Source organism: Eimeria acervulina, genomic scaffold (assembly GCF_000499425.1).
Source record: "Eimeria acervulina Houghton genomic scaffold, Eah_scaff329, whole genome shotgun sequence".
Lineage (NCBI taxonomy): Eukaryota > Apicomplexa > Conoidasida > Eucoccidiorida > Eimeriidae > Eimeria > Eimeria acervulina.
In genome coordinates, this window is record NW_013547515.1 from 1 (window position 1) to 23,781 (window position 23,781).

A 23,781-nucleotide genomic window follows, 5' to 3' on the forward strand; every position below is an offset into this window, starting at 1 on the left:
CATTGCTGCAGCAGCAACCGCCCCAGCTGCAGCAGCAACAACCATTGCTGCAGCAGCAACAACCATTGCTGCAGCAGCAACAACCATTGCTGCAGCAGCAACCGCCCCAGCTGCAGCAGCAACAACCATTGCTGCAGCAGCAACCGCCCCAGCTGCAGCAGCGACAACCATTGCTGCAGCAGCAAAACCCGCTGCTGCACAAGCAACCGCCCCAGCTGCAGCAACAACCATCACTGCTGCAGCACCGAAACGCGCTGCTGCACAAGCAACCACCCCAAGTGGAGCAGCAAACACCACTGTTGCAGCAGCAAAACCCTCTGGTCCAGCAGCAAACCCAACTGCTGCAGCTGCAACCACCACTGCTGCAGCAGAAGCAACCACCACTGCTGCAGCAACAAGCATCACTGCTGCAGCAACAACCACCACTGCTGCAGCAGAAAACCCCTATGCTCCACCAACAACCATCACTGCTGCAGCAGCACCAACCATCACTGCTGCAGCAGCAGCAACCACCATTGCTGCAGCAGCAGCAACCATCACTGCTGCAGCAGCAGCAACCATCATTGCTGCAGCAGCACCAACCACCACTGCTGCAGCAACAGCCATCACTGCTGCAGCAACAACCACCACTGCTGCAGCAGAAGACCCCTATGCTCCACCGGCAACCACCATTGCTGCAGCCGCAGCAACCACCATTGCTGCAGCAGCAGCAACCACCATTGCTGCAGCAGCAGCAACCCCCACTGCTGCAGGAGCAGCAACCCCCACTGCTGCAGAAGCAGCAACCCCCACTGCTGCAGCAACCGGTAGTGTTGCAACGACCGCTTCAGTAGACAACGAAGTGCGGCAGCTACTGCAACTCCCTGGTGTGCTGCTGCTGCTGATGATGATTCTGCTGCTGTTGTTGCTGCAGTGGCTCGGCCCACAGCAGCAGCACTACTTGGAGCTCCATGCAGGCCAAGGCCTCATGAGAAGCTACAGCAGCAGCAGCAATAGCAACAGCAACAGCTGCAACTAAAGAGACACGGCAGGTGCTGCCTATCTGCGAGAGCTGCAGGTGCTGCTGCTCGCGCAGCAGCAGCAGCACCTGCAGCAGCACGGAGTTTGCGCACTGGCTGCTTTCCTGCCCTCTCCCTGTGTTGCAGCCCGCTGCGTGCTGCTGTACTGCCAGCAGCCCCGCAGAAGCAAAGTCAGCAGCAGCACTGCAGCAGCAACAGCAGAGTAGCAACGACGGCAATTAAGGAAAGGCAGCAAACGCAGCAGCAGCAAATGCAAGCGCAGCAGCAGGGGGTGCTGCAAATGCAGCAGCAGAAAAGTCAGCAGCAGCAAATTGAGCGGCAGCAAACACAACCGCAGCAAAAACAGCAGCAGATGCTGCCCCTTCAGCAGCAAAATCAGCAGCAGCAAATGCAGCAGCTACCCAGGGCGACAACAGCAATAGTAAGTATAACAGCAGCGCCGGAGATGGGAATGTGCAGCGTTCGGGTGCATATATACCTCCACCCCTCCCCTCATAACAGCTGCAGTAGCAGAAACAGCAGCTGCAGCAGCAACAACAACAGCAGCAGCAACAACTGCAGCAGCAACAACAGCACCAACTCCGCCCCTCCCGAAGGCGCTGGTGCCCCAGAAGCAACAGGAGCAGCAGCAGATGCAGCAGCATGTGCAGCAGCAGAAGCAGCTGAAACAGCAGCTGCAGCAGCAAGAGTAGATGCAGCAGCAGCAGCAACAACAACAACAGCTGCAGCAGCAACAGCAGCTGCAGCACAGTTGCCTCGTCGTGCTAGCACGTGAAGCCTGCTGCTTGCTCTCTCGGATTTTTTATTGAAATAAACAAAAAATATAATTAATTTTATTATATAAACAATATTTTTACTTGCATTAGCAGCAATTACTTTTATATTCACCGCCTGCTGCAACCACAGCTGCTCCCGAGCATGCAGCGGCCTCGGGCGTCTGTCTCAGCCTTAAGGCAGCAACAACAGCAGCAGCAGCAGCAGCAGCAACAACAGAAGAAGCCCTGCTGCTGCTGCTGCTAGCAGCAACAACAAATTATCTTAAAGACACATCATAGAAGAAGGAGACACGATAACACCACAGCAGCAACTCATCGTCTGTGTTGCTGTCGGCGCTGCCTTGGGGGCCCCCCAGCCAGCAGCTGCTGCTGCTGCTGTTGTTGCTGTTGCTGTTGCTGTTGCTGTTGCTGCTGCTGGTGCTGTTGCGGTTAACAGAAGGGGTTTCATTGGAGATGAAGCCTCGCCAGCGCAGCACTCCGCCGCTGCAAGGGCGCCGCACCAGCAACCCTTCAGCTGCAGCAGCAGCAGCAGCAGCAGCATCTCAGGCTCAGGGGAAGAACAGCAGCGCGGCAGAATCTGTTACAGAAGCGGCATGCAGCAGCAGCAGCAGCACGAGCCTGCTTGGTCTGTGGCGAAGCGCATGGTGTACGTACACCTCGAAGTACCCGCGGCAGATAAAAGTGCTTGACAGCTTCATCCTTTGGTTGCTGCTGCTGCTGCTGCTGGTGCTGCTGCTGCCACTGGCCTCAGGCACGACCTTCCCTAAGCACGCGTTTATTGCTGCTCTCTTCTCGTGCTGCGGCACCGCAGCACTCACAGGCTGTCTACGCGCCCAGGTACGTGTGTTGCTGCTGCTGCAGCTGCTGCAGCTGCTGCAGCTAGGTGTTGCAGCGGTCTCCTTTGTTCTGCTGCTGCTGCCAGGTGCATTTGCTCCTAGCTTCTGCTGCTACTCGGGGCTGCTGCTGCACCTACCACCTCCTGTGCCTGCTGTTCGGGGCTGCTTGTACGCGCTGTTGTAGCTGCTGCTGTTGCTGCTGCTGCTGCTGCAGCTTGTCAGTCCGGAGACCTTCTCGGTGACGAAGCAAAGAGCGATGATTGATTTCTTCGTGTGCTGCTTAGTGCTGCAGCTTCTCTGCTTCTGCTTCCTCGGGTAGCAGCAGCAGCAGATCTCCCTTAGAGATTTCAGCAGCAGGAGCTGCTGCTGCTGCTTCTGCAGGTTGTGTATCTGTGGCTAGGCTGCATCCGCGTACACCATAAGAGATGAAGCTGCAGCAGCATCAGCTGCTGCTGCAGCGACAGGACCTGCTCCTGCTGTTTCTCCTCGAGCAGCGGCAGCAGCAGCTGTTGGTTCCGCTGCTGCTGCTGCTGCTGCAGCTCCTCGTGCGAGGCGACGACCCCAAACAGCCGAAATCTTTTTTTTTTTAATTTGTTGCGTTTTCTCCTCTTGCCATCGCTTCTGTTGTTGCTGATGCTGCAAAAGGAACAGCAGCAGCAGCAGCTGCTGCAGCAGCAGCAGCTTATGCTGGCCCGTTGGTTTTCCGAGCAAGCGACCTGAGGCCCATGAGTTATGGGGAAGTAGCTAGCTGCACCGCGAGCTAGCCACCTAGCTACCTGGCTAGCTAGACAGATAGCTGCACAGCTAGCTGCCTGGCTAGCTAGCCAGCTAGCTACTTAGCTAGCTGCACAGCTAGCTAGCCAGATAGCTACATGGCTGGCTAGCTAGCTCGGTAGTTAGCTACGTACCTACCAGGCTAGCTGAGTAGCTAGCTAGCTAGCTACGGAAAGCCCTTCACCGATAGGTAGCAGCGGAGCCGCTGCGGGAGTGCTCTGAATGCCGCATGCTGCTGGAGCTGGAGCAGCGGTAAGAGCTGCGAGCCCAATCCTGAGGTGCAGCAGCAGTTGTTGCTCCGGTTGCTGCTGCTGTTGCTGCTGCTGCAGCAGCAGGAGTATCGAAGGCACGCATGTAGCGGCTCCTGTGGGGCGGGGAGGGAGGGCGCATGCCCCTCCTCAATCCTGTGCAGTTTTGCTGCAGTCCGTTTGGCTGTTGCTGCTGCCGTGCTGCTTCCACAGCACCAGCAGCAGCAGCAGGAGCAGCAGAAGGATACGGGTGGCGTCGGCTGCTGTGGTGCTCCCATACCTGCTCTCGTGAGCCTACGTAGCCCCGCTGCTGCTGCTGCTGCTGATCCTGCTGCTGCCTGTGGTAGCCTAGGTTGCTGCTGTGTCTGTGGTGCTCAACAGGGGGAGGGAGAGGAATGATGCGGATAGGCAGCGGCCTGGAGCTGCGTGGCTGCTGCTGCTGCTGCTGCGGTTCGTGTTCCTGCTGCCGGCGCCACCGCTGCATTTGCTGATAGTCGCTGTATCGCTCATCGCTGCGCTCCTGCTGCTGCTGCTGCTGCTGCTGGCGGCGCGGGTCGGCGTGCGGCTGCCAGGTGTCTCTGTACCGGCCTGGGGCTCTGCTGCAGCAAGGAGACACAGAGCGGCTGCTAGGCAGCAGATTTTTGCTGCTCGCGCGATCTGCTGCTGCGCGTCTCCAACTTTGCTGCTGCCCTCTCTCCAATGTCTCCCCTGAATGCTGCTGCAGATGCTGCTGCTGCAGGTGCTGCTGCTGCAGGTGCTGCTGCTGCAAGTGCTGCTGCTCCAGGTGTTGTTGCTGTGGTTGGTGCTGCTGCTGTGGATGGTGCTGCTGCTGTTGTAGCTGCTGCTTCCGTGGGCCGCCTGCTGCACCTTCTCGCCTCTCGGGGCTGCGGAGGCGCTGCTGATGCCGCTGCTGCTGCTGGTGCTGCTGATACCGCTGCTGCTGCTGCTGCTGCTCTCGCCAAGGACGGTAGCCGGGGTGTTGGCTTCGATCTTTATGCTGCAGCGAGGTTTGCTGCTGCTGCTGCTCTGCTGCTCCGCAACGCTCGTCCTGCTTCTGGCTGTCGGGCAGCAGCTGCTGCTTCTCTTGCTGTCGTTCTCGCTGCTTCTCGTGTCGCTGCTGCTGTTGCTTCTCATGCTGCTGCTGCTGCGGCTTCCGTTGCTGCTGCGGTTTCTGCTTTTCCTGCTGCTGTGTCTGCTGTTTCCCCTGCCAGTCTTGCTGCGCGCTGCAGCTGCTGCTCCGGGAGGGGTTTATAATGATATTGCTTCCAGATCTCGAGCTGCGCTGCACCAGCTGCTGCTGCTGCACCAGCTCCTGCTGCTGCACCAGCTGCTGCTGCTGCTGTTGTTGCAGCTCCTTCCTTGCACCCTCACCGTGCTCATACGATGTATTGGCGAAGCGCCGTCCCGGCTGGTCATGCTGCAGCTGCTGTTGTTGCTGCTGTTGCTGCTGCTGCTGCTGCCTCCCGCTTATCACCAAATTCCCCCACTCTCGAACGTGCTGCTGTGCCTCTTCCCTTCGCTGCTTCGGCGGTTGCTGCTGCTGCTTCGCTTGCATTTGCTGCTGCTGCTGTTGCTGCTGTTGCTGCTGTTGCGGCCCGTGCTTCCGTGGCGGTGAGGTATCTCTGGAGCGGCTGCTGCTGTAGCCGCTGGCAGGTGTTGCTGCCCCTTTCGTGTTGGTTTCTTGCTGTTGCAGCTGCGGTTGTTGCTGTAGCTGCTGCTTTTGCTGCTGCTGCTGCTGCTGCTGCTGCTTGTCCTGCTGCGCGTTCCTCGCCGTATGCTGCTGCCCCCTCCAGGAGGTAAAGGGAGACGAAGAGTAGACAAGGCAGGCATTGCTAGACCCTGAAGCAGCAGCAGGAGCAGCAGGAGCAGCAAGAGCAGCAGCAGCAGCAACAGGAGCTGCAGCAGCAGCGGGTGGTGCGCGAGGAGCCAAAATTAACGGAGGAGGCGGCGGGTGCGTGGAAAAAGAAGACCGCAGAGGAGCAGCAACAGCTGCAGCAGCAGCAGGAGCAGCAGCAGCAGCAGCAGCAGCAGGAGGAGCACCAGCAGAAGCAGCAGCAGCAGCAGGACCTGTTGCGACCGCTGCTGCACAGCGAGGGCGGAGCCGAACTACGTGTTTCTCGTTGCTGCTGCTGCGTCTCCTTAATGCTGCATGCGAATGCGCAGTATATTCCCCAGACAGCCCTGAGCAGCAGCAACAGCAGCAGCAGCAGCAGCAATGACACCAGCAGCAGCAGCAGAAGCAGCAGCAGCAACGAACACAGAAGGGAGCAGCGATACTCAAGAAGCGTATGCTAAGCATTGTGGTTGTGCGAGTATTACTGCTTTTTCTTTCTGCTGTTGCATGCATCTGCTGCTGCAGCCCGGCTCTTCTGCTGCTGCTGCCGGTGCCTCACCTGTTGAATTGCTACTCCTTAGAGTTGCAGCATATGCAGGACTTCCCCACGGCATCATTTGCTGCGGCTGCTGGCTGCTGTGAGGGGCCGCCGATAAGACGGCGCGCCTCTCGGCTGGCGGTAAGAGCCTCACGCTGCTGCTGCTGCTACTGCTGCTATTGTTGCTGCTGCTGCTGTTGCTGCATCGTTGTTGCTTGGGGCTCCTTTCGCACTCCTCCCAGGCCTCAGAAGCCGTAGCTGCAGCACACCACACAGAGGAGAGTCTAAACGCTGCAGCACGAGCAGCAGAAGGGCAGCAGCAGCAGTAGCAAACAGCAGCACAGATAGGCAGCAGCTGCATAAGCCTGCTGCAGCAGCACACCGCCACCAAGGAGCAGCAGCTGGAGCAGTCAGGAACAGAGGGAGCATGCAGCAGCGGCAGTAACAAGATGAACCAGCAGCAGCGGTATGCAGAAGCAGAAGCAGCAGCAGCAGCAGCAGCAGCAGCAAACTGCATGCAGCGTACCCTCTCCGTACGTCCGTTTGCTGTTTAGAGGCCTCTGCTGCTCCTCAGAGCTGCTTCGGGCCCTTAGCAGCGCCCGCGGGTGTCTTCGCTCATGCAGCACCACTGTCACCTGCCGCCTCAGATGTTGCTGCTGCTGCTGTTGCTGCTGGATAGAGTGCTCCCGCCGTGGCTGCAGCAGCACACGGGGGCGGACGCCTTGAGCTACCCACTCATCCCTGGGGCAAGGGGCCCCACCGGGGGGGCTCAACTGCACAGGTCGAAGGCTCCTCTGCTGCTGCTGCTGCTGTTGCTGCTGCTGCTGCTGCTTCTCGGAAGGGTACAGCTGCAGCGGCTGCTGCTGCTGCTGCAGCACCTCCAGGCGCTGGTGCGTGAAGTTTGCCTGCAGAGACACCCGAGAGACCTCCCGCGAGCTGTCGGGGGGGCCCCCACGGGGGTGCAGCAGGGAGGGCTGCCGCTCCTGCTGCTGCTGCTGCTGCTGCAGCTGCTGCGGTGGGTAGTTGAAATGAGAGGGTTGTCTGCCGGCGCAGCGGACACTATCTTCTTTAGGAGCGCCGGAAGAGTCACTGAGAGGCTCATAGCTGCTGCTCATGCCGTTGCTTCTGCTGCTGCTGCTGCTGCTGCTGCCGTTGCTGCTGTGGTAGGGGTTGTGGTAATGATGCCAGCTGCTGCTGCTGCTGCTGCTGAGATGCTTGTGCTGCTGTGAGTTTAGGAGAGGCGGGGGAGGAGGAGGTACTGGGGGCCCCTCTGCTGCGCTAGGTTCAGGATAGCGTCGGCTGCGGCCCAGAGCTGCAGCAGCAGCAGCAGCTGCTGCTGCTGCTGCTGCAGTTGCTGCATCAACGGCTCTGGCTGTCTCGTCGCGTGTATGCCTGTCCGATGAGGGGCGCCACATGTTGTTGCAGCTGCTGCAGTTGCTGACACTGCTGCTTCTTCAGTCGTTGTCGTTGTTGTTGTTGCTGCTGCTGCTGTTGCTGCTGTTGCTGCTGCTGCTGCTGCTGCTGCCGCGAGGTCACTGGCGATCCCCTTACCGGAACGCGGCCTTAGGAAGAGCCCAAGAGGCTGACAGCAGCAGCAGCAGCAAGCCTAATCCATAAGATTGCTGCTGCTGTCTTTGTATGTAATATTTCAAAAGCGTCAGCTGCTGCTGCTGCTGCGGTTGCAGCAGCAGACGGTGCTGCCGGTGGTGCTTCTGCTGCAGCAGAGTTGTCTCGCCTAAACCAAAGTATTGAGCGCGCTGCAGCAACGAGCATCAGATTAACTGCATGTACACCCAATAATATTCGTAAGAAGGAGAATTACCTGACCTCCGTTGATGCAGCAGCAGGGACGGAGCCTGCGGCGGCGGCAGCGGCAGCAGCAGCAGCAGCTGCTGCTGCTGCAGTGGCTGCATGCAGCAGCAGCGGCAGCAGCAACTTGACAAGGGAGCCCACTCTTCAAGTAATGAGGAATGTTGCTAACACTTTGACAAGCTGCTTATCATGCTGTTCAACTCGCTTAACTGAGTCTGCCTGTGTTCTGCTGCTGCTGCTGCTGCTGCAGCAGCAGCAGCGGAAAGGAGAGCTGGGCCTTCCTTCCTTTACTGATCTCTTTTGGAGTCTTAACAGCATCCAGGGGTCTTGTTGAGGACGGGCTGTGGCAGTAACTGCAGCAGCAGCTGCAGCAGCAACGGCAGCAGGAGCTGCAGCAGCGTGTGCAGCAGCCTCCTCAATTGAGAGACTTCGAGGTGCTCTTACGAGTCCTGCTGCTCTCCTTTTTCTGTTTATGCTGCTGGTGCTGCTGTCTCCGCTGTTGTTGCCTTTGGCGCTCCTGCTGCTGTTCTAACGTCGATTGCTGCTGCTGCTGCTGCTGTTTCTGCTTCGATATTCGCTGCTGCTGATTGCACTTCGATTGCTGCGGCATCTGCTGTTTCTGTTTCTACTGCTGCTTCTGTTGCTGCTGCTGCCTTGTACTGCAGAAGGGCTGGAGCTTTGTCGTGTTGGCGTTGTTAGCGGCCTTCGCTAAGGTTCGCAGTGGTAGCATCCCTTGCTGCTGCTGCTGCTGCTGCTGCTGCAGTTTTTCTTAACCTCTTGTGCCGCTGCAGCAGCAGCAGCAGCAAGTGCTGCATGCCCACATGCTGGCGCCCAACTCCTCTGCCTTCGGGCCCCCACAAGCCGCCAGGTGCGGCAGCAACTGAGGAAGCAGAAGCCTCAGCAGCAGCAGCAGCAACAACACCAGAAACAGCAGCAGCAGCACCACCACCACTACCAGCAGCACCACCTGCACCATCAGTGACACCAGTAGCAACAGCAGCAACAGCAGCAGCAGCAGCACAAGAAGCAGCAGCTGCTGCAGACGAGTTCATAGTGTTGTACGTGTTTGCAGCTTGAAGGTTTCGTGGAGCTGTCACGTTGGCGTTCCCTGTGGGGAAGGTGTTGGCGGAGCAGCAGCAGCAGCAACAACAGCAGCAGCAACAGACGCAGCAGCAGCAGCAGCAGCATGGAAAGCTGTATCTGCAGACTTTGCTGCTGATGGATCTTTGCTGCTGCTTGCTGCTGTCGGCGGTGCCGAGGGAAGTAATGCGAAGCTGCTGCTGGTAGACCTGAAAACCGGATGGTGAGGAGTTGCTGCTGCTGGTGCTGCAGTTTCTGCTGCTGCTCTGGCTGCTGCAGCAAGGCGTGGCAGAGACAACCAGAGGAGACAGCAGCAAAGTGCGATGAGAGAAGCAGCATCTAGAAGTGCTGCTGCTGCTGCTGCCTGCTGTGTTGCTGCCGCGGGTGTGCTGCTTGAAGCTTGACAGCATGCGCACCTGTGCTGCAGCTGTTGCCGCTGTTGCTACTGCTGCTGCGGTTGTTGCTGCTGCTGCTGCAGCGTCGCGCGGGTGTACGACTGCCCCGAAGGCGGCGTCGCATGCGCGCTTTTTGTGGCCTTGTCAACAGCAGAGTGCCTCATTGGAGGTGCTGAAGCAGATGGTGAGCTCGCCTGTTGCTGCTGCTGCTGCGGTTGCTGCTGTGGCTGCTGCTGCAGCAGCTGCTGCTGTTCTTATGCACTTCTTCCTGCTTCCGCAGGTTTAGTGCTGTGCAAATGTCGGTGCCGCTCCCCACTGCTGCAGCTGCTCAACAGCAACAGCAGCAACAACAGCAACAGCAGAGGCAGCAGCACTAGGATTACTTGCTGCCGCCACATCGGATGTTGCTAAGTTCGTTCGTGGTGGTGGTGCTGCTGCTGTTGTTGTTGCTGCTGCTGATGCTGCCTGTGCTGCGCCTGTTTCAGCTTGTGTGCGGCTGTGGGACTTGAACAGCAACAAACTTGTCTGCGCATACCCTCTGCCTGCTCCGTGAGTAACACGTGCAGCAGCAGCAACAGCAGCAGCAGCAACAACAGCAGCAGCAGCAGCAGTAGACGAGCGAACAGAGGTAGCAAGAGATGTGCAGGTGCAGCCAACGCGCGGCGGACACTGCAGTAGCAGCAGCAGCCACAGGAAGGCGTCAAACGGAGTGTTGCTGCTCTTACAGCTGCTGCTGCTGCTTCTGCTTCTGCTGCTGCTGCTGCTGCAGTCTGATAGGATGTGAGGGTGTGATGGCTCATCCTCGTCAGCGCCTCTTTCTGGCTAGCTGCAACGACGGCACGGTTTTGCTGTTTGATTTAAAGCAAACGCAGCCTTTGGTGAGGAAGGGGCTGTTGTGTCTTCTTGCTGCTGCTGCTGCTGCCGCTGCTGCTGCTGCTGCTGCTTTGCATGTGTCTTCCGCTCTCGATGGCCTTTGTTCGATTCTTCTTCGTCTGCCAGTCTGCTGCACATGAGCTTCGAGGCCCTTTTCAGCTCCCAACTGCAGCAGCAGTAGTAACTGCTGCTACTGTGGCTGCTGTTGCGGCCGGACCAGCTGCTGCTGCAGTCTGTTGTTCCAGGGCCGTGTGGCCTTGCTTGCTGGCGCGTATGTTGAGTGGCTGCTGCTGCTGTTGCTGCTGCTGTTGCTGCTGGTGGTGGTGTTTCTTACGCGTGCATGAAAACCTGGGGAGGTTCTTTTATGGTTCAGGGTTTACACTTTAGGTTCTAGGGTTTTGTTCAGCGTTTCAGATTTAGGATTTAGGGTTTAGGGTTTAGGGTTTGGGGTTTAGGGTTTGGGTTGTGCTTAGGCGGGCATGAGTTGCAGCAATCCGCGGCCAGCAATTGCCTTCGACTTTGAGGGCCTCGTTTTTGCTGTCGCGCGCTCCTCTACCCACGTGCATCTCGTGAACAGCGAGCTTACAGACCTTGTTAGTTGCTGCTGCTGCTGCTGTTGGTGCTGTTGGTGCTGCTGTTGTTGGTGCTGCTGTCGCTGCTGCTGCTGTTGCTGTTGCTGCTGCTGCTGTGAGTGCCGTTGCTGCTGAGTCTAGAGAGTTGAGAGTTTCTTCATGGAGCGCAGCAGCGGCTGTGGGTGCGCTGGAGTTGCTGCTGGTTGCTATCAGCAGCATCAGCAGCAAAAGTAGCATCAGCAGCAACAACAGCGCAGTGCCACTGCCACTCTCTGCAGGAACGAGGAGAAAAGCCTGTTTTGATGTGCTGCATTTGCTGCTGCTGCTGCTGTTTTGCTGCTGCTGCAGCAGGAGTTCTCTGCCTTTGACCTGTCCGCCTCTCTAGGACCCGGCGGCTCCATCGCTGTAAGTAGCAGCAGATGCTGCTGCACACCCCTCCCGCTGTTGGAGGCCTCTGCTGCTGGTTTTGCTGATAACTGTTGGCGGTGCTGCTGCCGCTGCTGGTACTGCGGCTGCTGGTGGTGGCGGTGCTGTTGCTGTTGTTGTTGCTGCTGCTACTGCTGCTGATTGTGTTGCCGTTGCTTCTGCTGCTGCCGCTGCCGCGGTGTGCAGATGCTGCAGGTGGAGGAGCAGCATGTGCTGCTGGTTGTGGCCTAGTTTGCTGCAGCAGGTGTCTTTTGTTTGTTTGCATTTGGGGTGTATGTACAGAGTCTCTGCTTCAGCCCCAACGGAGATGCAATTGCTGTCTCTACACACAACCAGCAGTTGCTGCTAGTTAATGCTTTTGAAGGCACCACAGTGCGTCGCCTTTGCTGTCTGTACACCCCAGACTGCTAGGGGACGGCTGCAGCTAGCTAGCTGGCTGGCTACCTGCAGCAGCCGTCCCCTAGCCATCGAGCTGGCCGTTGAGTTCAGTAGCTAGCTAGCTAGCTATCCAGTCAACTCAGTTGCTTAGCTGAGGCTAGCGGCTCGCCACCCGTTGTGCAGCTTCCCACAGCTATTATTCAGAGGGGCCCCTTGTAGCAAAAGCTGCTGCTAGCGAAGAAGACGAGTTAGCGCTGCAGCTGCTGCTGCAGCTGCTGCTGCAGCAGGAGAGAGCACCGAGCGCAGCACAAGCAAGGCGTTGCAGCTACCACTGGAACTCTTCCCTCCGTCTCTTCCCGCCCATGATCTTGAATTTTGCTGCTGTTGCTGCTGATGTTGCTGCTGCTGTCGCTGCTGCTGCAGATGGCGAAGCTGTGCGGCGCTTCTGGTGCTGGAGACCTTTCAATTGGGGGTTTGTGCAGCCCCTCATTCTCATTGAACAGTTTGCTGCTCTTCTGGTCTCGGGGCTCCTCTCTCGCTGCTTTCCGCGTGCCCTCTTCAGCAGACTGCAGCGCCACGCAGCAGCAGCAGCAGCAGCAGCAGCAGCAAGATCTTGCAGCAGACCTGCTAGTCGCAAGACACGCGGGACACGCGGAACCCATTTCCATCGTCAAGGCCTCCCCTACGCATGTTCTTGTCCTTACAGGTATGCCCTTCTAGCTAGCTAGCTAGCTAGCTATTTAAGTAGCTAGCTAACCATCTAGCCAACTAGCTGGCTAGCTAACTAGCCATCTAGCTTGATAACCATCTGACTAGCTAGCTAAACCCCATCTCGCCAGCTAGTTAACTACCTAACTAGCCATCTAGCTAGCTAACCATTTAGCTAGCTAGATAAGTAGCCAAATAGCTACCTGGCTTGCTAACTAGCCATCTAGCTCGCTAAGCATCCAACTAGCAAGCTAACCATCTAATCAGTCAGCTAACGAGCTAACCAGCCACCTAGATGGCTTCCTAGCTAGCTAGCTCACGATCTGGCTAGCTACCTAGTTATCTAGCTAACGATATAGCTGGCTAGCTGTCTAGCTAGCCAGCCATCTAGCTTGCTAACAATCTAGCTAGCTAGCTAACCATATATCCAGATAGCTAGCTAGCTATCTAACTAGGCATCTACCTTGCTAACAATCTAGCTAGCTGGCTGACCCTCTGGCTAGCCACCTATCTATGTCGCTAGCTAGCCACCCATTTGGCCGCTTAGCTAGCTAGGTAGCTAGATAACTAGCCATCTAGATAGCTGTTTGGGACAGCGTACAGAAGCTGCAAGGCAGCAAAAGCTGCTGCTGAATGTGCTTCTGTGCTGCCTGCTGCAGTCGCTGGAGGTGTGGTGGCCTTATGGCAGCCGGCGCCGCAGCTGTAGGGAACTGCAGCAGCAGCAGAAGCAGCAGCGGCTCCCCTGCAGCAATAGCCGCTGCTGCTGCTACAGGGGAGAGGTGCGCAGCAGAACACGCAGGTGAAGGAGGGGAGAACAGCAGCAACAGCAATCGGAGGGGCAGCACAAGCTAGGGAGACGGAGTAGCAGCAGCTTCTGTAGCAGCAGCTTGCATGAAACGTGCAGGCCGCAGCAGACACAACTACTGCTTCTGTCTTCCGTCTGTGTGAGCAGCAACAGTAGCAGCTGCATGTAGGGGCGAGAGACACCCCGAGGGGCAGACAGTGCAGCAGAGGAGACACAAGACCCACAGTCTCCAGCTGCTACGCCGGACCTCAGCAGCAGCAACAGGAGCAGCAGCAGCACAGCAGGAGCAGCGGCAGCTGCGGCTGGCGTCAGCTGCTGCTGCGACAGTAGCTGCATCTTAGCTCATTCATGAGTTGTTGTCTATCGTTTCAGCTCTGGCCTTAGTTTATTTGGATCTAATAACAAAACCCCCCCAACACTATTCTTTTAATATGAGAACAAGACTGCGTTCTGCCGCAGCAACACGGTGCTGCTGCTGCTGCTGCTGTTGCTGCTGCTGCTGCTGTCGCTGCTGCTGCTGGTGTTGCTGTTACTGGTGTTGCTGCTGTTGCTGCTGCTCGGAAACCCCACAGCAGCAACAAGAGCCAGAGGGGCCCCCTGCTTGTCCCCTCATTGCTGTTTGCTTTATAGGGTTAATTAAAGCCTCTTCTTTTTAGATTCTCTAGGGTTTAGGGTTTAGGGTTTATGCTGCAGCTGTTTTGAAGCCTGATTATTACTCACTTCGTGGGGCGAAGCAGCGCAGACACTTCCCGACATTCTGCTGCTTCTTTTCTGCAGTAGCAGCAAACGCTTCAGCATAGATTGCATGCGGCTGTACTGCTGCCCCGAGCTGTGGGGCCCCCTGAGGGGCTTCTATGAATGCCTAGGGCCCCGTGCGGGGGCTTCTATTTGCTGATTTTTGTTTTAGCTGCATTGAATAGAATCTTCAGGGGGATAGCTATGAGGTGTAGGTGGTCTCTAGCGATTGTATAGGCGTTAAGGGTTTAGCGTTTAGGGTTTAGGGTTTCGAGCTCTGGGGGGTGCAGGCGTCTTTTTGTTGCCTTGTTACTTCGGGGATCCGATCCCGCGTCGCTGTGGAGCAGCAGGGGATCGATCGATCCCGGCAGTTTCTGTTTGTGGGGTTTTTTATTGTTTACTGTGGAGGTTTCAAGGGGGGTTGCTGCTGCAGCGGAGTGGCCGCACGGGGATCGGGGAGGAGGTCGATCCCCTGGATACGACGGCAGTGAAATAGCAGCTTAAAGGAGGCCTGTATGGTGCAGCAACCTCTTGTGGGGTTGAAACTGAGACGAGAAGGAGACAACAGCAATGGAACGCAGCGGCTAGCTGCTGCTGTTCGGGGCCTGCAGCTGGGGGGGCGCAGGAGCGGTTGTACGGGTCTTGCGGGCGTTGTTAGAGGTAATGAGGGGCTTATATAAAGAAAAATAACTATTAAAGGAGCTTGCTTAGAGAACATTTCTACAAAAAGATAAAGGAGAGAACTCCCTTCAACGAAATTCTACTGCAACACGAGATTATGTCCTTTCGCTGCCGCGCAGCAGCAGCAGCAGCAGCAGCCGCACAGCAGCAGCAGCAGCAGCAGCAGCAGCAGCAGCAGCTCCCAGCAAATTGCTGCTCTACTAGGCCCAGGCGGCTGAAGGGCTGCATTGAGAGGCATGTTTGTGGCGGTTTGTGATTAGAAAGAGTAAAACAAACAAATAATTGTCTATTTAAACAAACAAACGAGCGCAGTAGACCCAGCAGAAGCTTCACCTCTTCTCCTCTAACTATAAGGCCGCCGCCTCCGTGCTCTATAAGACCGCCCCAGGTTTGAGGGGTATCTTATAGGTTTTTAGGGTTTGTTTGTTGGTTGTTTTGTGTATTTACTACACAAAAAAGACAAACAAATCTATTTTATCTGCACTCTCTCTTCACCGCCCTCCTTTGTCTGCGTATATACACCGCGCAGCATAGCGGGAGCTATCGATATAGCCAGGCCTTGGGTTCTTCTTTGCTGCTGCTTCTTCTTGTTCTTCTTCTCATTCTTCTTCTCTCTCCTAAGATAAAACGGCGAAGAGGTTTTACTCTCCTCTTAGCCTTTTACTGAGCTGCTGCTGCCTTCATTGCAGCAAGCGAAGGGGCGTTGCTGTTGGTTTCGTAGCTGTCGCTCTTGCTGGAGACCTTATGCAGCAGCTGCTGCAGCTGCTGCTGCTGCTGCTGCTGCCTCCCCTGGTGCTGCTGCTCCCTTTCTCATTGTTATCCCCAGCACCAAAGCTCGTAGCAAACCCCTAAACAGCCGCTAACCCCTCGGACCTCCTCCGCGGGCCACAGCGGCATTGGTGCCGGCAGCAGCAGCAGCAGCAGCAGCGGCTGCAGCAGCTGCAACTGCTGCATCGGTAACTGCAGCTGGAGTAACAGCAGTTCAACAGCAGCAGTACGAAGGTTGCTGCAGGATGCCGTTGTGCTGCCTCTGAAGCCATACAGGTCAGGGCTGAAGAAGCACGCGGTGTACATACACCGGAAAGAAGTGCATCCGTTCTATGGACGCTAGATGTTCATTGCTTAAGACCCAACCTACACTGTATTTCTTTCTTCTGTCTTGCAGAGAGGGTCTCCTCTGTTGCAGCGTGTTGGGGATCGATCGATCCCAGCCCCTGGAGCGCTCCCCACGACGATGGCCGCGTCGCGGAGACCGGCCCTCCAGCTGTCCTAGGTAGCGAAGCTGCAGCAGCAGCAGCAGCAGCAGCGGCACGAGCAGCACCAGCGGCACGAGCAGCAACAATAGCAACAACAAGAAGAACAGCAGCAGCAGCGGCAGCAGCAGCGGCAGCGGCAGCAGCAACAGCCACGGCACCGCGAGCAGGAAGAGAAGCGGCAGTGGCAGTAGCAGCAGCAGCAGCAGCAGCAGCAGCAACCACACAAGACGTAGCAGCGTTTCAGGTCCTCTGTTTTCTTTTGTTTTACAAATGCTAACAGGCGGTCATTTAGGCTTGAGGGCCTCCAGCCCCCCATCCCCGCGCGTAGGGGGGCCCCCTGGGGGCCCCTCTCAGGTGTCTGGCGAAGGAGATGGGGGGCCCCCTAGGGCCTCCTCAAAGGAAGCTTTGGGCTTAGAAGTAGGGGGCGCGTGCTGGCCGTGCACGCCGCAGCAGCTGCTTCCTGCTGCAGCTCTGGGGGGCCCCCCTCCTGTGTGTGTTGCTGCAGGGGGGCCCCCCTCTCCTCAGTGGGCCCCTGTCTCTACCCCTGCTGCTGAACTAGGGTCTGACCAGCGTCTGTCTCTTCTCAGCACTGCGAGCGAAAGCACTGCAGCGCCGCTGGCGAGGGGGCCCCCCCCTAGCTCACCAGAGGGGCCCTTGGGGGCCCCACCAGCGAGGCCCCCGACTGAGAGCCAGGACCCATCATCACGCGAAACCCCAAGGTCTAGTGCTGCAGGGGCCCCTGTCTTTTCTTCTAGTGGAATGGCTTGCGAGCAGGGCAGTGCCTCGCAGCAGCAGCAGCAGCAGCAACAGCAACAACAGCAGCAACAACCGCAGCCGCCGCAGCAGCAGCAGCAGCTCGCGCTGATGCCCCACGACCCACCTCAGCAGGGGCAAGAGCAGCAGCATCAGCCACAGCAGCAGCCGCCACACCAGCAGCCACACCAGCAGCAGCAGCAGCAGCAGCAGCACCTATCGCGCTTGTTCATTGAGACTGAACACAACGGGCACCAGCAAGAGGGCCCCACAGACAGAGGTCTGCTGCTGCAGCAGGGGCGTCCCTTTTGCTTTGAGGAGACGGCCGGCGCATACAGAGCGACCCCGCAGCAGCAGCTGCAGCAGCAGTTGCAGCACCAACTGAATCAACACCAACAGCAGCAGCAGCAGCAGCTCTTTCCCCCTCACAGTGGCCTCGCACTGCCTGCCCTTCAGCAGCGACTGTGCAAGAATGCTGCAGGAAGTGACAACGCCTTCTTGGGGCCGGGTTAGTTGTTCTTGCTGCTGCTGCTGCTGCTGGCGTTGCTGCTTGTGGTTCTGGCTGCTGGTGCTGGTTCTGCTGCTGTGGTTGCTTCTGCTGTTGTGGTTTTTGCCGTTCCTTCTATTGCAGTTGCTGCTGCTGCTGCTGCTGCTGCTGTGGCTTTTCTAGGCTCTGCTGTCGCAGTTGCTGCACTTGCTTGTTCTGCTGCTACTGTTGTGCCTTTTGCCACTAATGCATTTGCTGCTGCTGCTTCTCGTTGAGCAGGACGAAGACAACATGGGCTGCTGCTTTGGGTTATGTGTGTTGCTATTCAGAGGGGGAGATGACGCCGCCGCCGGTGCAGCAGCAACAGCAACAACAACAGCAGCAACAGCAACAGCAGTTGCAGTTCTCCAGCGATTCAGTGGTAGATGCCTTGCTGTCGCTGTTGCAGCAGCGCCAGGCGCAACAGCACCACGACCCACAGCAGCAGCAGCAACAGCAGCAGACGCAACAGCAGCAGACGCAGCAGCCGCAGCACGAGCAGCAGCAGCAGCAGCTTGCCCTTTCGCATTCATCGGGCGTCTGGCAGGGCCTCACGCAGCAACACGGGTGCGGAGAGGGTGCTGATGAGACAGGGGATTCTCCGTTGTTGCTTTTGAAGCAGCAACAGCAGCAGCAGCAGGAACAACAGCAGCAGCAGCAACTCCTACAGCAGCAACACGAAACGGAGGGCGGCCAGCCACAGGCCATGATGCAGCTGCTGCAGCAGATGAGCGGCTGCGGGGCAGCGGCTCACGTGGCTCTTGCACTGCAGCAGCAGCAGCAACAACAACAACAACAGCAGCGGCAGCAGGAGGCGAACATTAAGCGTATGGCCGAGAGCCTTGGGCTGTTGGAGCTCGGCGATTTGGGCAGCAGCAGCAGCAGCAGCAGCAACTCGGCAGGTGGAGTGCCTCTAAAGGGGTCTCCCTCAGGAGGAGCTTTGAGTCAGCCTCCACCGCATGCCTCGCAACAGCAACAGCAGCAGCGGCAGCGGCAGCAGCAGCAGCAGCAGCAGGCGCATGCGGAGAAGGAGCAGCAACTGATGCTGCTGCGACCGTGCCCAAGACGCGGCAGCGAAGCCTCTGGAGAAACCCGCGGTAGCAATGGAGGCCGCCAGCGCCGTAGGAGAGAGAAGAGGAAGGAGGGGCGGTACTCTGTACCGGCAGCAGCAGGAGATATGGTAAGCTCAGCACCTACAGCGCTGCAGTTGTTGCTGCTGCTGCAGCTGCTGTAGTTGCTGCTGCAGAAGCGCTGCAAGGGCTACGCCTGTGGCTTCTTCTGAAGCTCCACCAGAAGCACACAGCAGCAAGATATGCTGCTGCACGATTGCAAAATTTGCTGCTGGAACTGCAGCAGCAGATCAGGGCGTGAAGCAAATGCGTTTGCCTGTGGAGGCCATTGTGGCTTGCGGGGTCTAGGGGTTCTATTGTTTATGGCTTAGGGTTTGGGGTTTAGGCTTTAGGGTTTAGAGTTTATGAGGCTGTGTGTGGTTTTTGTGACAAGTTCGAGGGAGCGGCGCTGTCGCCCAACTGCAGTTTGCTGCTGGAGGAATGCAGAAATAATGCTAGAGACCTCACACCCCAAGAACTCAGTTCAGTCCTTGTGCGTCATTGCTGGTGTTGCTGCTGCTGTTGTTGTTGCTGGTGTTGCTGCTGTTGCTTCTGCTGCCGCTGCTGCTGCTATTCCTGCTGCTGCTGTTGTGCTGCATCTCCACTGGTTTGCGTTTGCTGCTGATGCTCAGCTGGACTTCTCCACAAATGCTCTGGGGTCTAGAATTATTGTTCACCTGTTAGACAACAGCACAGATGAAGCGAGGAGGCTGATGCTGACGCAGCTGCTGCCGCACATCCGCAGCCTCGCTGCGGACATGGCGGGCAACTTCATCGTGCAGAAGCTACTCGATATCTGTACGGCAATAGCTTGCTGTTGCTGCTGTTGCTGCTGCTGCTGCTGGTCCTGCTTACATTGCCCACGCTGCAGCAGCACCAGCAGCAGCAGCTGCTCCTGCTGCTGGTGCTGCTGCTGCTGGTGCTGCTGCTGCCTTGTAGGGTGGCTTGTCCCCTAAGTGGGGCAGAACACGGGGCATTAGCAGCAGGAGGATGTTGCAGCTTTTCGTTCATATGGGTTACGACTATTGCTGCTGCCGCTGCTGCTGCTGCTGCTTTTTACCAGGCCCCCCTGAAGAGAAGAAGATGCTGCATGGCCAGATGCTGAAGGACGTGCTACGACTGTCTCTGCGCACTTATGGGTGCCGCGTTATCCAGAAAGCTCTTGACGTTCGTCGGTGCTGCTGCTGCTGCTGGTGTTGCTGTCGCTGCTGCTGCTGCTGCTGTTGCTGCTGGGCTAGTTGAAGCTGCTACGTTGGCGTGTGTGGTGGTGTACCGACACCTGCCAGGCCTCTGTTCACCCCAAGCTCTGCAGTAGCAGTGTACAGAACAAGGCAGTAGCGGGCGTGTCGTTTCTATCCACCAGGAGCAGCTGGCGCTACTGCTGCTGATGATGATGGTTCTGCTTCTGGGCAGCAGCAGCAGAACCTATGAGATTTGCACTCTTGCCTTGGCTTTCTTACCCCAGTTGCAACAGGCTGAGCTTCTACAACAGCAGGCTGCAGCAGCAGCAGCTGCTGCTGCTACTGTTTACCTTGATGCAGTGGCGCCTTTAGGGGCCTCATGCGTCGTTGCTGCGAGTGGCTGCTGCTGCTGTTTGTGTTTGCTGCAGGTCCTGGATGACGAAGAGAGAGTGGAGGTGGCTAGAGAGCTTGAAGGCAATGTTCTGACGTGCATAGGAGACCAAAACGGTAGGCAGAGCTGCTATCTCTTCTCTCATCGAGAGGACGTCTCCCTTCCCCTCTAAACGATGTATATTTCTTCTGTCTTGCGGTGCCTGTTGTTCCTTTTCTTCTTTGAATAATGCCTCTTGTCTCTCCTACGAGACATAGCTGTCTTCTGTCTCGTCGAGATCACGTTGCCTTTCTTCTGTCCCCTGTAGATGATGCAGCTTGTCTCCTTTCTCCTGCCTCCGCTAGGTGGTGTATCCTGGCTCCTGTCTTCTCTCTTGCCTATATAGTGCATCATTTCTTCTGTCTTACGTCCTGTGTAATTGACGTTTTCTGTCTTGGGCTTCCTGTAGATGATGTACTGTCTCCTGTCTCCTCGACATGATGTCTCCCCTGTCTTCTGTCTCCTCTATATGATATCTATCGTGTCTACTGTCTCCTCTAAATGATGTCTCGCGTGTCTCCTTTCTCCTCTAGATATTGTCCTCTCTCCCTGCTTTAGCAGCTGCAACGACTTTTGCGTTGCTCCCCATCTAATGGCATTTCTGCCTCTTTCGGGTGTCTGTCTCTTTCACTGTCTGCCTCTTTTGCTGTCTGTCTTTTTGGGGTGTCTGTGTGTCTATCTGTTCCGCTGACTCTGTTCTTCCCCTCCCTTTTGGCCCGCGTTTCTCGGGGGCAGTTCCTTAGTTTCCTCAGTTTCCTGTTTGCATGCGGCTGTTGCGCTGCTGCTGCTGGTGCTGCTGCTGCTGCAGGCAACCACGTAATCCAGAAGTGTATTGAGAGACTGCCCAAGGGAGGGGCCCAGTTTATCCTGGACGCCATAGCTGGACAGGAGGCGGCTCTGGCCTCGCATTGCTACGGCTGTCGTATTATTCAGAGACTGGCGGAGGCCTGCGATGTAGAGCAAATTGTTAGTGGTTACGCAGCAGCAACAACGAATTCAGCAACGAGAAACTTCATCTAGACAGATCGTTCCCTTCAGTCCCCTGCCTCAGTTTCTCTCTGCCTCTGTCTCCTCCTCACTGCGACTGCCTCATGACTTTCTTTCATTGCCCTTCAGGGAGGGCAGCTGATTCTCCATCTGTCTCCTTTTGATGCTTCATGCGGTCTTCTTTCTTGCTGCAGACACCTGTGCTAGACGCAGTCATGGCCTCCCTGCCTTCTCTAGCCGAGGACCAGTTCGGCAACTATGTAATTCAACACCTCCTCGAATACGGCAGGGAGAAAGACAAACAGTGAGCAGCAACCCACCGCGAGTCGCAGCAGCGGCAGCACCAGCAGCAGCAGCAGCAGCAGCAGCAGCAGCAGGCAGTGCTGCAGCATTCAGCATGCTGGAGGAGCGAGTTGATTCCCCATCGCTTCAGTGGCGGGCGGCTTTCTCTAATTGGGGAGTACAGCTTGTTTTGTCTCTGTTACGGAATATAGTATTATATTATTTCAGTATATTATTATATGATTATGATTGCATGTGTGCATATTACTGTGGCAGTATATCATTCATATAGAACTGTTAAGGAAAAATATTATTAAAAAATGTGCTATCATTCTAATATAATATATCTGCATTGAGATCCCCAGAGCCTCCGGGTCTTTCTGTTGCCTGGCCCTTCGAGGTGTATGGTGCGGCTATGGTATTCTGGGGTGTATACACAGCTCCTCCTGTTGTTCTCGTTTTCTGCGCTGCTTGTAGGGAGATTCTGGAGCTGCTAAAGGGGAACCTCTCTAAGCTGGCGACACAGAAATACGCGTGGTGAGGGGCCCTGCGCCGGTCTGCTGTTATGCAGGGGCTTGGGGATAGGCAACAAAAGAAGAAAGAATAGCAGACAATACAGGCACCAGCAAGCAAAAGGGAGAGAAGGAAAGGCTGACGTTCTGTGCTGCTGTTCTTCTTGTTGTGCTGTATCCTGCAGCAACGTCGTTGAAAGGGCCTTAAGCCTTAACACCCTCGGCAGGGCCCAGGCGGAGTTGATTGCTGTTGCTCTCAAGCCGGACCCCCAGTACGTAGCCGATACCCCGAACTTCCGCTGCTACCGCTGCTGCTGCTGCTGTTGCTGTCTGTGCTACCTAATCTGCACCACGCCCGCCTGCACGCATGCAGATGAGGGAAGCATGAAGCACATTTCGAAAGGCCTGGACACGTGCGAGGGTGAAGGAAGTGGTTGGGTGCTATACTGGTGGCCTTGAGAGCTTTGTCAGGGCTTGGGACTGCTGTGCATTGTTTGCCTGCATGCATGCATGCATGTGATTGCACAGGAAAGGAGCACCCGTTACGGCTTTGATGCTGGACCGTTACGGCAACTACGTCGTCCAGCGAATGGTAGAAGTTGCCGAGGGGCAGCAGCGCATACAACTCTTCCACCGTCTTCTAGAGCAGCTGCCGCTTCTCCGCAGCTGCACGTACGGTGAGCAGCGGCTGAGCGCATGTCAATGACATGCGAATGCGTGTGGGGCCTCACAGTTGCTGCAGAAGCTTGTGGCGGGGAGGGAGGGGCATATTCTGTGTTTTAAGCAGCAGCAGCGCCAGTGGAGAACCCTTTTCACCGAGTTGGTTCTCTATCCGTATGTTTGTGCGTGCTGGATTGAAGCTGTTGTGGGTGATATGGGTGCGTTGCTGCAGGCAAACACATTGTAGCGGCTTTGGATCGTATGGATATCAGCGGCAGCTGCGCAAATGAAGCAGCAGGAGCTGCTGCTGCAAACGGCGCAGCGCCCGTGCTGCCGTTGAGGCGCCGCGGGTCGACACTGCAGCCGCAGCAGCAGCAGCAGCAACAGCAGCAGCAAACAGGGCTTGCTTCTTCTCCCGCAGGTCGGCGCAGGACTGTGCCCCAAGACCAGCGCAGTCAGCGCCAGGGGAGGAAGCAGCAAAACTCCTCCCCCAGAACATCAACCCGGCCAAAGGCAGCGAAAAGTGAGGGGGGAGCACAAGATATATTGGGTGGGTTGGTGGACCGCAGCCTTCCCAGGGATGGGCGCGGCTCAAGAAAGCCCTCAGGAGCGCAGCGCAGTCTTTCTATTACAGCTGCAGGAGGCTTAACTCTGCAGCAGCAACAACAACAGCAACAGCAGCAACAGCAGCAGCAGCTGCTGATGATGTTGCTGGAAGGGAGGCGGGATTGTATGCCTTCCACCCAAGCAGCGGAGACTGGCCAAGGCCAGGAACCTTTCAGTATACGGCCTAAAGGCGTCTCTTCTATGGCAACTGCTGCTGCGAAGCTGTTGTTAACAGACATCCCGCAGCAGGCGCATGCAGCAGTGCAGAATGCAGGTGGTGTGGATGGTTTGGGGCTGTTGGCTGATCTGCCTTGCAGCCCTACACTTATGGGGTTCAAGAACCCGCGACTTCCTGCTGCTTCAGTGGCCGATTCGTTTGTCTTTGGAGGCGTCAACAGTAGCGGAGGTGCGGGATCACCCCCCAGACACCAAGCCTTGTCCAACCTGCTAGGAATATGGGGTGCACAGCAGCAGCAGCAGCAGGTGCAGCAGCAGCAGCAGCAGCAGCCTTCCCTGTGCAGCAGTGGAGACGCCGGCGCCCCCGAACTGTTCGAGGGACCCGTAGGCGAACAAACAGGCAGCCCTGCTGGCAGGCGAGATGACTGGAAGTGGGGACAGACTCCTTTGTTCTTTCACCAGCCGACCCCCCCTTCTTGGTAGGCCTCACTGCCGCTGCACAGATGCAGCTAAGAACAGCTGTTCGCAGCCACCGTCAAGAGGAAAGTAACTGCGGCAACACTGCGCCCCCAGCAGCAGCAGCAGCAGCAGCATTTCTCAATGTGGCAACGATAGTAGCTGGAGGGGCAACAGCAAGCCCAGCAGTAGCAGCAGTAGCAGGAGCGGAGAGAGGGTCCTTATGCGTCGTCTGGGACGATGATCGAGGGACCCCTCGGCATGCAGCTGCATCAGAACAGCATGATAGACAATCGAGGCTGTGGGTTGTATTTCAGTGGTCCAGGCTGTTGCGTAGCCGCGCAATAGAGAGATGG

General features: G+C 57.0%; 4 protein-coding genes across 4 annotated transcripts; 3 read left to right on the plus strand and 1 right to left on the minus strand.

Moving 5' to 3' along the window:
• EAH_00033190 (hypothetical protein) lies at positions 1 to 1,794 on the plus strand (the record flags this gene model as incomplete). Its single annotated transcript, XM_013392256.1, has 2 exons — positions 1 to 866; positions 1,172 to 1,794. Coding segments are annotated over 2 exons (1,489 nt in total), but the record flags the coding sequence as incomplete, so codon positions are not given.
• A 1,791-nt stretch (positions 1,795 to 3,585) lies between these two features.
• On the minus strand, positions 3,586 to 7,440 carry EAH_00033200 (hypothetical protein, conserved; the record flags this gene model as incomplete). Its single annotated transcript, XM_013392257.1, has 3 exons — positions 3,586 to 5,834; positions 6,047 to 6,283; positions 6,552 to 7,440. The coding sequence occupies 3 exons, from the start codon at positions 7,438 to 7,440 to the stop codon at positions 3,586 to 3,588; spliced, it is 3,375 nt and encodes a 1,124-aa protein (XP_013247711.1).
• Positions 7,441 to 8,658: 1,218 nt separating this feature from the next.
• On the plus strand, positions 8,659 to 12,281 carry EAH_00033210 (WD-40 repeat-containing protein, putative; the record flags this gene model as incomplete). The annotated part of the gene is made up of 9 exons (XM_013392258.1): positions 8,659 to 8,705; positions 8,910 to 9,140; positions 9,396 to 9,496; positions 9,798 to 9,861; positions 10,082 to 10,190; positions 10,659 to 10,778; positions 11,106 to 11,162; positions 11,466 to 11,555; positions 11,985 to 12,281. 9 exons carry the CDS (start codon positions 8,659 to 8,661, stop codon positions 12,279 to 12,281), a joined length of 1,116 nt encoding a protein of 371 aa, XP_013247712.1.
• A 3,735-nt stretch (positions 12,282 to 16,016) lies between these two features.
• Positions 16,017 to 23,452, plus strand: EAH_00033220 (pumilio-family RNA binding repeat domain-containing protein, putative; the record flags this gene model as incomplete). The annotated part of the gene is made up of 12 exons (XM_013392259.1): positions 16,017 to 17,007; positions 17,316 to 18,205; positions 18,481 to 18,627; positions 18,767 to 18,932; positions 19,198 to 19,301; positions 19,744 to 19,822; positions 20,554 to 20,711; positions 20,927 to 21,036; positions 21,492 to 21,551; positions 21,712 to 21,798; positions 22,055 to 22,203; positions 22,419 to 23,452. 12 exons carry the CDS (start codon positions 16,017 to 16,019, stop codon positions 23,450 to 23,452), a joined length of 3,975 nt encoding a protein of 1,324 aa, XP_013247713.1.
• Between the last annotated feature and the right edge of the window lie 329 nt (positions 23,453 to 23,781).